General features: G+C 42.9%; 1 protein-coding gene across 1 annotated transcript in view; it reads left to right on the forward strand.

The window, feature by feature from the left end:
- LOC113888461 (multidrug resistance-associated protein 4-like) overlaps nt 1-12,891 on the forward strand; it is a 162,961-nt gene that overhangs the window by 92,276 nt on the left and 57,794 nt on the right. Inside the window, 3 exon segments of the mRNA XM_027535587.1 lie at nt 4,702-4,852; nt 10,959-11,078; nt 12,516-12,626. Of these exon segments, the coding sequence (XP_027391388.1) occupies nt 4,702-4,852; nt 10,959-11,078; nt 12,516-12,626 (382 nt within the window).

Below are 12,891 nucleotides of genomic sequence, written 5' to 3' on the forward strand. Positions count from 1 at the left end.
ATATATATATATATATATATATATATATATATATATATATGATATTCAATCCACAATGAGGGTGGCTATAGTATTACATTTACAAGTAGGTGTCAGAGACAACTGCTTTAAATTATTTCAGAATTTAGTGGCATGAAATCTGAGGTATGTAACCTAACTTTGGAGCTCTGAGAGTGTTAATAATGGGTCTTCTTCTTAAAGAGATGGGATTACCATACCACCTGACCTGCCTCCTGAAAAATCGGTATGCATGAAAGAAGCAACAGTTAGAACTGGACATGGAATAACAGACTGGTTCCAAATGGGGAAAGAATTATGTCAAGACTGTATAATGTCTCCCTGCTTATTTAACGTATATGCACAGTACATCATGAGAAATGCTGGACTGGATGAAGCACAAGTTGGAATCAAGACTGCCCATAGTAACCTTAGATATGCAGATGACACCACCCTTATGGCAGAAAGCAAAGGAGAACTAAAGAGCCTCTTGATGAAAGAAAAAGAGGAGAGTGAAATATTTGGCTTAAAACTCAACATTCAGAAAGCTAAGATCATGGCATCTGGTCCCATCACTTTATGGCAAATAGATGGGGAAACAGTGGAAACAGTGTCGAACTTTAATTTTTGGGCTCCAAAATCACTGCGGATGGTGACTGCAGCCATGAAATTCAATGACACTTCCTCCTTGGAAGAAAAGTTATGGCCAAACTAATCATTCACCTAGAGCCAGACATCCTGGAATGTGAAGTCAAGTGGGCCTTAGAAAGCATCACCATGAACAAAGCTAGTGGAGGTGATGGAATTCCAGTTGAGCTCTTTCAAATCCTGAAAGATGATGCTGTGAAAGTGCTGCACTCAATATGCCAACAAAATTGGAAAACTCAGCAGTGGCCACAGGACTGGAAAAGGTCAGTTTTCATTCCAATCCCAAAGAAAGGCAATGAAAAGAATGCTCAAACTCCTGCACAATTGCACTCATCTCACATGCTAGTAAAGTAATGCTCAAAATTCTCCAAGCCAGGCTTCAGAAATACATGAACCGTGAACTTCCAGATGTTCAAGCTGGTTTTAGAAAAGGCAGAGGAACCAGAGATCAAATTACCAACATCTGCTGGATCATCAAAAAAGCAAGAGAGTTCCAGAAAAACATCTATTTCTGCTTCTTTGACTATGCCAAAGCCTTTGACTGTGTGGATCACAATAAACTGTGGAAAATTCTGAAAGAGATGGGAATACCAGACCACCTGATCTACCTCTTGAGAAACCTATATGCAGGTCAGGAAGCAACAGTTATAACTGGATATGGAACAACAAACTGGTTCCAAATAGGAAAAGGAGTACATCAAGGCTGTATATTGTCACCCTGCTTATTTAACTTATATGCAGAGTACACCATGAGAAACGCTGGGCTGGAAGAAGCACAAGCTGGAATCAAGATTGCCGGGAGAAATATCACTAACCTCAGATATGCAGATGACACCACCCTTATGGCAGAAAGTGAAGAGGAACTACAAAGCCTCTTGATGAAAATGAAAGAGGAGAGTGAAAAAGTTGGCTTAAAGCTCAACATTCAGAAAACGAAGATCATGGCATCTGGTCCCATCACTTCATGTGAAATAGATGGGGAAACAGTGGAAACAGTGTCAGACTTTATTTTTTGGGGCTCCAAAATCACTGCAGATGGTGACTGCTGCCATGAAATTAAAAGACGCTTACTACTTGGAAGAAAAGTTATGACCAATCTAGATAGCATATTGAAAAGCAGAGACATTACTTTGCCAACAAAGGTCCGTCTAGTCAAGGCTATGGTTTTTCCAGTGGTCATGTATGGATGTGAGAGAAGGACTGTGAAGAAAGCTGAGCCCTGAAGAATTGATGCTTTTGAACTGTGGTGTTGGAGAAGACTCTTGAGAGTCCCTTGGACTGCAAGCAGATCCAACTAATCCATTCTGAAGGAGATCAGCCCTGGGATTTCTTTGGAGGGAATGATGCTGAAGCTGAAACTCCAGTACTTTGGCCACCTCATGTGAAGAATTGACTCATTGGAAAAGATTCTGATGCTGGGAGGGTTTGGGGGCAGGAGGAGAAGGGGATGACAGAGGATCAGATATCTGGATGGCATCACTGACTCAATGGATGTGAGTCTGAGTGAACTCCAGGATTTGGTGATGGATAGGGAGGCCTGGCATGATGCAATTCATGGGGTTGCAGAGAGTCGGACACGAATGAGTGACTGAACTGAACTGAACTGAGACAGCATATTAAAAAGCAGAGACATTAGTTTGCAGATAAAGGTCTGTCTAGTCAAAGCGATAGTTTTTCCAGTAGTTGTGTATGGATGTGATAGTTGGGCTTTAAAGAAAGCTGAATGCCGAACAATTGATGTTTTGAACTGTGGTCTTGGAGAAGACTCTTGAGAGTCCCTTGGACTGCAAGGAGATCCAACCAGTCCATCCTAAAGAGATCAGTCCTGAGTGTTCATTGGAAGGACTGATGCTGAAGCTGAAGCTCCAATACTTTGGCCACATGAGATGAAGAACTGACTCATTTGAAAAGACCCTGATACTGGGAAAGATTGAAGGTGGGAGGAGAAGGGGACAAAAGGGGATGAGATGGTTGGATGGCATCACCAACATGATGGACATGAGTTTGAGTAAACCCCGGGAGTTGGTGATGAACATGGAGGCCTGGGGTGCTGCGGTCCATGGGGTCCCAAAGAGTCAGACATGACTGAACTGAACTGAAACGAATGCATACCTAAGGGAAGGGCATTGGCTCAGCTTCTGTGGAGCCCTTCATTTTGATTTTACCTCTACTTCCCAGGTTGTCTTCCAGGCTGGGTTAGCCTTAACAGGCCCTCACCTGGGGAGAGCCAAATTATTGAAACTGATGAATGTTGTCTATCAAATGATGTGAGTCTGCTCAGTTCAGTTCAGTTCAGTAGCTCAGTTGTGTCCGACTCTTTGAGACGCCATGAACCGCAGCACGCCAGGCCTCCCTGTCCATCACCAACTCCCAGAGGTTACCCAAACTCATGTCCATTGAGTCAGTGATGCTATCCAACCATCTCATTCTCTGTTGTCCCCTTCTCCTCCTGCCCTCAATCTTTCCCAGCATCAGGGTCTTTTCAAATGAGTCAACTCTTCATATGAGGTGGCCAAAGTACTGGAGTTTCAGCTTTAGCATCATTCCTTCCAAAGAAATCCCAGGGCTAATCTTCAGAATGTATTGCTTGGATCTCCTTGCAGTCCAAGGGACTCTCAAGAGTCTTCTCCAACACCACAGTTCAAAAGCATCAATTCTTTCAGTGCTCAGCCTTTCTCACAATCCAACATCCATACATGACCACTGGAAAAACCATAGCCTTGACTAGACAGACGTTTGTTGGCAAAGTAATGTCTCTGCTTTTCAATATGCTATCTAGGTTGGTCATAACTTTCCTTCCAAGGAGTAAGCGTCTTTTAATTTCATGGCAGCAGTCACCATCTGCAGTGATTTTGGAGCCCCCAGAAATAAAGTCTGACACTGTTTCCACTGTTTCTCCATCTATTTCCCGTGAAGTGATGGGACCAGATGCCATGATATTCATTTTCTGAATGCTGATCTTTAAGCCAACTTTTTCACTCTCCTCTTTCACTGTCATAATAGGCAGGCACTAAATGTTGGTTGCATTCTTAAAAAGTAAGGGTATCATACTTTTCCTGATTAAGATGGATGCTTAAAGCAGCAACAACCAATGATTTTGTTTTCTCTTCTACCTGCTCTCTATTTTTCTTGACCAAGATAGAATAATCTCATGGGATAATGGGATGATTAAGAAAATGCTCATGGAACTCTTAGCCCATTGTCTTACGTACAGTAAACACTTGGTAAATGGAATCCATCATTGTTACAATCATTAACCTTTGGAATAGGCATTTTAAATACTTAACTATAATGATAGAAAGATGGCTGTATATTGGGGGCAAGCTTATACATGTCATAAAGACTCATGGCATGGACCTCCCAGTTTCCTGACTTAGGCTTTGCAGTGTTCATCAAGTTGTTTTTCCTCTCCCTGTGTCTCACTCTCTCCATCTGTAAAATGAGACAATACTGTTACTAGATAGAGCTATTGTGAGGATTAATGAGTTAATACATGTGAATGTTTGAAGGTATAGCTCTGTATACAGTCAACACTCAGTAAGTATTAACTATGGATAGAAAATCTTGAAAGAGAAATTCCTACTTCCAAAGGTCAACATTTAAATTTTGTCCTACTTTTCTGGACACAGAATTTGTATTTAACCACTTCTTTATTCCTCCATGTATAGCTGAGGCATCTGTATTCCTCACCTGTGATGCCTGCTCGCTCATCTCTCTAGTAACACCCGCTGACTCCTGATAGTTTGGGATTCAGCTCCTACTCTCTGAGCCTTAAATATTCTCATCTGTTAAAAGTAGTAATGCCTGCCTCAAAGGGCTACTGAGTGTATCACAAGTGTGGATACCTAGAATATTCTTATCATTCTGTTCAGCATATGCACTAAATATCATGAGGACCACCTATAATTTTATTTATTTGGAAGAGAAAGATTCCCTGCTGTCCCAACAAATCTTTTTGAGGGAAGGAGTTTAATCCTAATAGAACAAATCATTACAGTTTATCTTTGAAAAGTACCCTTCATAAGGAGGCCTCTGCATCTATTTTTGCTATTTCAGACTTTTCTTCTTGTGGTTGGTATGGTGGTCGTGATGGTGGCTGCGATACCTTGGATTGCTATACCTGTGATTCCACTTGGCATCATTTTCTTTGTCCTCCTGTGGTATTTCTTAAGGACATCGCGCGATGTGAAACGCCTGGAATGTACAAGTGAGTACCGGGGCTCTCAGGTTGGGATGGCAATGCAGGCTGGCTTCCATTTATGCAATAATTAACCAGACCCCTGATATTCAGCAGACTCTGTCTTCTGGAATTTCTCACAAGTCAATGTTAGATAATTGAATGTTATGGCCACTGTGAGTTGGCGTGGTTCTTAAGGCAAATAAACTGGTGGCAGGTCAGCTGCATCTTTGCATTTTAGCACAAGGAGAATGAATGTGAGCACCATGAGGACAGGGACCATTTCTGTCTTGTTCATGACATATTTCCTAACACAAAGTATCCACTCTGTAAATACTTTTCTTAAAAATATTTTATCATGTTGGAACTAATATAGAAGGAAAATAGACAATTTTTCTCCTCCTGAAGTTACCAGAAATGACAAGGAAAGGAAAAGATGAGAAAAGTAAAGAAGACCTCATGAAATATATGTCAGAAGTGATATATTTGAAAAATACTTTTTTTTCACATGTTCAAGTATGTTGAAGTCGTTAAATGTATTGAAAAGACATATGTTAGTCACTCAGTTGTGTCTAACTTTTTGTAACTCCATGGACTGTAGCCCACCAGCCTCCTCTGTCCATGGAATTCTCCAGGCAAAAATAGTGGAGTGGGTAGCCATTCCCTTCTCCAGAGGATCTTCCCAGACCCAGGGACTGAATCCAGGTCTCCTGCATTGCAGATGGATTCTTTACTGTCTGATCCACCAGGGAAGCCCTATTGAAAGATAAGCCCTGTTATTTTCAGGTTTGCTGTTTATCATTACTAGCATTTGGGGTGACACCACACTGTTTGTGGTCCCCCATTTTTTAAAGCTTTTCATATAAACAATGCTTAAAAGAATCTCTTAGGAGGATACAAGAGGGGGATCTGTTCAGTATTCATTTAGTTTATTACTCCATTCAGCTTCCTGGTTTTAGAATAATGGGAACAGGGACTTGCCTGTGGTCCTATGGTTAAGACTCTGTGCTTCTGCTGCTTCAATCCCTGGTCAGGGAACTAAGAACCTGCAAGGTGCATACAAAAAAAAAAAATAATAATGGGGATCACATTTTATGACTAATCATTCTATTGTGCAGGTAATCACAGATGATGAAATAATTTATCTTATTATTAATGCACATATTTCATCAATATTAAAACTAATAAGAAAAGTAGGAGTATGTATTTTTAACAGTTATAAAAACTATAGCCAAAAAGTAAGGTGGGAATATGTTCATATCAGAGACCTCGACCATAAATAATTATTACAAATTAATACCAACTTAACCTTCTAAAAACCAAGCCAAGAAGAGAATATTGAGCCTCATGGTTCTTTGTATCTACCAAGTGGAAAAAAAATCTCAGTTATCCAGTCAAATGAGTTTTTTTTCACTGTGGCAGTTGCATGTTTTGTTTTTATAATAAACACATAAGATGCTTCCCTGTTGACTTCAGAATCTTCCTGAAATGCAGGAGACCCTGGTTCAAACCCTGGGTTGGGAAGTTACCCTGGAGAAGGAAATGGCAACCCACTCCAGTATTCTTGCATGGGGAATTCCATGGAGAGAGGATCCTGGTGGACTACAGTTCATGAGGTCACAAAGAGTTGGACATGACTGAGCGACTAAAAATTTCACCTTTTAAAGAGATATTTTCTAATTAGTTGCAAAAAGGATAGTGATCATCCATTTCATAAAAGATGTAAAGAAAAATTTCAGTCATCAAGAGAACCAGCTAACTTTTGTAAGGTCCAGTTTTGTGAGCTGTTTGGATGGATGGGGAGCAGTAGAGTCCAGGTGTGTGTGACGTTCTGCTGATGTGACTTGATTGATGGAAGGACCTGGGGACGCAGATGAGGAATGATGAGCTCCATCTGGTCTTCTGTGAAGACAAGGCCTCAGATATTTTATGGTTTGAGGCTGCCCATGAAATGGGGTCATTAAAGAGTCTTGCTGAAAAGCAGCTCTCTAGTATGTTCAATGAGGGGTTGTTCCAGAAGGAACACTTGACAGAGATTTTTGCCTGGGGAAGGCATCCATACGGAAATGGAGAGAAGGGCTGCTCCTGAGGCTTTTTTAAAAAGCAGTGCTGGATTTTCTCAGTATTTGAGCTGGAGAGTCTGAGAACTTTGACATCATCTCTGTGGGATATGTGGATTTTCCTGCATCCTAGTACTCTGCAATAAGTTAGACACTAAATTCAATCGAGATACCGCCTCCTACACACCCCAGGTAACCAAATGTGGTGGCCAGCTGATTATGTTCTCTCTAGGTGGTAGGTCTGTGCCTGAAATGATGACACCACTGTTTTCTCTAAATAGTAACTGAAAGTATGTTTTAGGGCTTCCCAGGTGGCTCAGTGATAAAAGAATCTGCCTGCCAATGCAGGAGATGCAGGAAAAATGAGTTCAGTTCCTCAGTTGGGAAGATTTCCTGGAAGAGCAAATAGCAACCCAGTCCAGTATTCTTGCCCGGATAATCCCATGGACAGAAGAGCCTGGTGGGCTACAGTTCATGGAGTCAGAAAGAGTCAGACACAACTGAGCAACTGAGTGAGTGAGAGTATATCTTCAGGTCACTACTGGAGCCACCAGCAAAAAGAAGGACACCTGACTGCTATGACAAGAAGGCATAATCCTGCTTGTGCTGTGCAAGACTTTTGACGTCCTGAGGTTTAGTTTCAGATCCTACTGCCTAACTGCCTCTGGAAGCTTAGGTGACATTTTCATCATAATGACATTTGCCAGCTAATTATAATAGGGTTTTCAGGGGCACATTTTTACAAAAGTGAGCATAGCAATGGACAAGTACATAAAATCAAGGTGGTATTTGGTTGTCTTTCTCTAACCAGCTTTTTGCCTTTGGCAGTGCCTGAATGATGAAGCCATATCCAAACTCTGTCTGAAAGGTGCTAGGATCAACTAGCAAGGTCTGCTACAAGCATTGTTAGGGGAGGGTTAATATGTGTGTCAGGTGTATTAGGACCATGGATCATCAAGTCTGCTGTTTTAAGGAGTTCTCATACTAGATTCCCAGGAACTCTGTTCAACCTCGGATGCTTAATAAGATGTGCAGTAGTGGTGAAGGCTGTTGGATGGTACCTGAGGGTTTTCTGAACATATATAACAAAGCCTGGAGAAAAATGCACATTGTCACACACAAGCACCCTTAACCCTGATTATTCTCCCTCTGAGACACTGCTAGCATATTCAAAAGCAGAGACATTACTTTGCCAACAAAGGTCTGTCTAGTCAAGGCTATGGTTTTTCCAGTAGTCATGTATGGATGTTAGAGTTGAACCGTGAAGAAAACTGAGTGCCAAAGAATTGATGCTTTTGAACTGTGGTGTTGGAGAAGACTCTTGAGAGTCCCTTGGACTGCAAGGAGATCCAACCAGTCCATTCTAAAGGAGATCAGTCCTGGGGGTTCTTTGGAAGGAATGATGCTAAAGCTGAAACTCCAGTACTTTGGCCACCTCATGCGAAGAGTTGACTCTAATGCTGGGAGGGATTGGGGGCAAGAGGAGAAGGGGACGACAGAGGATGAGATGGCTGGATGGCATCACTGACTCAATGGGCATGAGTTTGAGTGAACTCCAGGAGTTGGTGATGGACAGGGAGGCCTGGCATGCTGCGGTTCATGGGATCGCAAAGAGTCGGACACGACTGAGCGACTGAACTGAACTGAGACACTGCTGTTGTGATTAAAAGGAGAACCTTGGGATTAAGAAAGTTATGGCTCACACCCAGGTCTGTCACTTTGGTGGGTTAAAATAGTTAATCTTGGTCAGTGAGTGCTCTTAATCCCTCAGTCTCTGGAGTTCTCATGAGGATTTCTTGAACTGATGCTTGTAAAGTACTTGCTGGTCATGACCAAAGGCACTAGAACCTTGAACATGAGGCAATCAAGAACTTACTCACAACTAGCAGGTCTCACATAGCTTGAATGATCATCTGCAGCAGGGCTGTCAGCCTGGGGTCATCCTGCCCGGGAAGATCTGCCGTCCTGGGGGTGTGTGTCACCAAGTGTCCTCAGGTTTGTGGGAAACACAGACATCAGTCATGTGAACTGTAGGGTTACACGTGTCTGTGACTGTGAGCTGACACCATGACTGGGACATAGTCTGCTTCAGGACAGTGAGCTCAGTGCTTGTGGGAAAAGTGTTACTTTGGGTAACACACCACTGGAGCCTTGACATCCCCTCTCCCTTTATACTAGCTAATTTTCTTTGCAGACCCTCCAGTTCACTCATGCTGGCATCCTGCTCAGCCCTAAATGGGGTTTGAGAGAAGCAGGATAGATTTTACAGGCCCAGATTCCCCCAGCCTGTAACTCTTGGGCATGAGGTGAGGTAGGTGATGGGGGGTTTGGTTCCCTGGTGTTCAAGGCTGAGATGAAACCTGGTTTCTAAAGTCCACCCTGCCCTCCATCCCTGCTAGAGAGAATCAGCTGCACTTTGATCTCCTGACAGGGAAGCAGGTGAGGGAGGCCACTCTGGAGAGTTCATTCCAGGACTCTCCCTGGGGGAACAACCACGTCTGCTTCCTGCTCAGAAGCCCTGCCTGTGATGGGTAGTGTTGATGTAACCTCATTTGCTTAGGAAATGAGAGCCTGGTTCTGGTGAGTTTTCTGTGCTCTCTGGAGCTGGACTCTTGGCATTGTCCTGACAGGGTGATGGGCCCAGTAATACCCCTGCATCATCCCTGTGAGTATCCTACTTCCTGTCTGAGTTCTGGGGGTGGGTTGGGACACCTGCTGGGCTGAAGAAAAGGCCTGAACACAGTCCCTTGCCTTTATTATTTGGAGCATGATCTCCATCTGAGTTTATGTTGCTCCTGTAAGCAAAATGTTATAGGAAGCTAAAAAGTTAGTCAATAGAGTGAAGAAAGAGAGAGCAGTATGGATGCGGGGATGAGAACACAGGTACTCAACTGGATAACAAAGGCACCACCGAGTCACTTTCAGCTCTTTGCATGAACAAAGGACAAAGGGAAAGTGTTAGATCATGTCGCGGTTCAGAGATCCAGCAGGGCAGTTATGAAAGCATCCATCAGGCTCTCGGAGCAGAAGTCAAGACCATTCAAAGGCTTCTCATCTGCTGGGTCCTGTGGGCACAAGGGAGTACAGCACAAAGGCTCCTGGTGCAGGTGCAGGGGGAGGCCCAGGACGGGGGAGGTGGCAGACTGTCTGCTCCCTTACTCATCTCTCCCTGTCCTGTGTCTGGCTCTGGTCCAGGGTGGGGGATGTACTGACTGTATCCCAGCCCTTAGGCTACTCATCTAAGGTGGAAATGGCACACAGGTAACTCATCAAAATTCAGGGTGGTGAGGACTCTAATGAGGAATTAAATTTTAGAATGCTACTGATTCAAAAATTGGTTAACAATGAAAAAGAAAAAAATATAGCCATTTGAAGCAACATGGATGGATTTAGAGAATAATATTTTTTTTAAAAAAAGTCAGAGAAAGACAAATATGGTGTCACTTATACATGGAATCTAAAAATAATACAAATAAATATGTACACAAAATAGAAATAGACTCAGAGACATAGAAAACAAACTTACCAAAGGGAATTGGAGGGAGGGAGGAACAAAGTCGAAATATGGGATTAATAGACACACTACTATTTGAAATAGGTATGCAACAAGAATTTACTGTAAAGCACAGGAAATTTTATTCAGCATCTCGTAATAACCTGTAATGGAATATAATCAGAAAAACATAACTGAATGAACATACTATATACCTGAAACTAATACATTATTGTAAATCAACTATACTTCAATAAATTTTTTAAAATTTGTGAACAGTTTCTACCTGGAGAGATGCCAGGAGAATTTGGAGGGAGGCATGTTTGAGAGGACCTTGATGAAAGAACCAGTAAAGAATTTCTTTATCTAAATCTAGCTGTGAATGAATTTGGTCAAACATAGTTTCAAAGAGAATCTTTCATTCCCAGGTCATTAAAGTGAAACTGGATGTGAGCAGGAGTGAGGGTCACATGGAGGATTCCTATTGGTGGGAGGTGTCACCACATAGCCCAGGAGTCAGTGGGTTTCCTCGCATCCAGCATCCCTGACTTTCTCTGTTGTGTGTCTGTCTCTGCTTCCCCAGCTCGGAGCCCAGTGTTTTCCCACTTAGCATCTTCTCTGCGGGGACTCTGGACCATCCGGGCATACAAATCTGAACAGAGGTTTCAGGAGCTGTTCGACACATATCAGGATTTGCACTCAGGTCTGTAAGTTTCTGGAAATAATTTCAGATAGGATGTGCTGCCTTCTGAGGCCTGACCTCCATCTCAAGTGGCCTAGTAGGCCAGCACCTCTCTCTCTGTCACCTGCGTGTCCCCCTCTGCACACCCACCTTGCCCACCCCTTCCTTTCAGTATCCCCTCTGTGATCCCCTCTTCCCCATGACCCCCTGCTTTTCTCCCCTGACTGGCTTGCATTGTCCTTCCATCACTGTGCCCTGTGGACTTCTGTCTCTTTAGGGCAGGACTCAGTAAAATTTTGTTTTTTGCAAAGGTCCAGATAGAAAATATTGTAGGCTTTGTGTGCTATACTGTATCTGCTGCAACTACTCACCTTGGCTGTTGTAGCACAAAGACAGGCAAAGATAATACATCAGCAAATGGCTGTTTTCCAATAAAATTTTCTTTTCAGAACCAGGTGGTTGCTATTCTTGTCCCCCAGGCTGTAGTTTGTCAACTTGTTTCAGAGCATGGAGGGTAGCAGATGTGATTGACGAAACTAATTTCCTGATTTGCCACCCACTTGATTATACTTTGTATTGGTGAAGTTGTTTTTCCTAGGTAGAAAATTCAGAATTTCCTCTAAGTCTATAAAATCCTGGTCAAACTTTTCAATCGTTACTGTATTTTGAAGATAAAATAGCATTTTGAAAGCCACATGCAGATCCTGTTGGCTGATGGTCATGTAGATACTGGCTCCTAAGAATAAACACTGCAGGGCTCTGTGGTGAGTGCAGAAGGTGCTGGAAACAGTGTGAGCTCTGCTGTCTGTGTCTGAGAGCTGGGAACAGTCGACATGTGAGAGGACGATCTTCACACTGAGGCCCAGCACTGCAGAAAGTGCACCAATGAGATGATTTTCCATCTTCTTTCTTGTGATCGTATTTCTGTTGATAACCTGTGGGTTGACATTTTCAATGCTTGCTTCCTGGACTGATTCCTGTGTGTCCCATACCTTGTCTTGGGTTAGAACCCAGTTTTCTGGAATCTTCAGGTTCCTTGAGTGTGTGACTTTGCTGTCCTGCTGCTGCTGCTGCTAAGTCGCTTCAGTCGTGTCCAACTCTATGCGACCCCATAGACGGCGGCCCACCAGTCTCCCCCATCCCTGGGATTCTCCAGGCAAGAACACTGGAGTGGGTTGCCATCTCCTTCTCCAATGCATGAAAGTGAAAAGTGAATGTGAAGTCACTCAGTCATGTCCGACTCTTAGTGACCCCATGGACTGCAGCCTACCAGGCTCCTCCATCCATGGGATTTTCCAGGCAAGAGTACTGGAGTGGGGTGCCATTGCCTTCTCCATTGCTGTCCTACCTTGTATAAAATCTTCTGTACCTCAACTGAGGAAACGCTCTCCCTCATGAGAAACAGCTAACATGGTTTTTCTGTTTATGTATTATGCTTATTACGGTTCACAAATGCAGAGGCTTGGTTCCTGCTTTTGACGACGTCCCGATGGCTCGCTGTGTATCTGGATGTCACCTGTGCCATCTTTGTCACTGTTGTTGCCTTTGGGGCCCTGATTCTGGTAGAAAGTAAGTAAATATGTGAATATTTGTAGTATGTTTACAGTTTATAGCTTTGTAGTTATTACACTCTTGCCATCTTGTCTAATATATACTGCTTGGTTCTATGAAATTAAAGTGTTTGCAGCATGTGACTCCACCGTGTGGTCCTTTCTTTTTCTCCATTTACTTATTTATTTATAGTACGTCCTTGTTGAGAGCTCTTTAAAAAATTTTTGATTGGCGTATGGTTGATTTATGATGTTGTGTTAGCTTCAGGTGTACAGCCAAGTGA

The sequence above is a fragment of the Bos indicus x Bos taurus genome, unplaced genomic scaffold (assembly GCF_003369695.1).
Source record: "Bos indicus x Bos taurus breed Angus x Brahman F1 hybrid unplaced genomic scaffold, Bos_hybrid_MaternalHap_v2.0 SuperScaffold_100147, whole genome shotgun sequence".
Taxonomy (NCBI): Eukaryota; Metazoa; Chordata; class Mammalia; order Artiodactyla; family Bovidae; genus Bos; species Bos indicus x Bos taurus.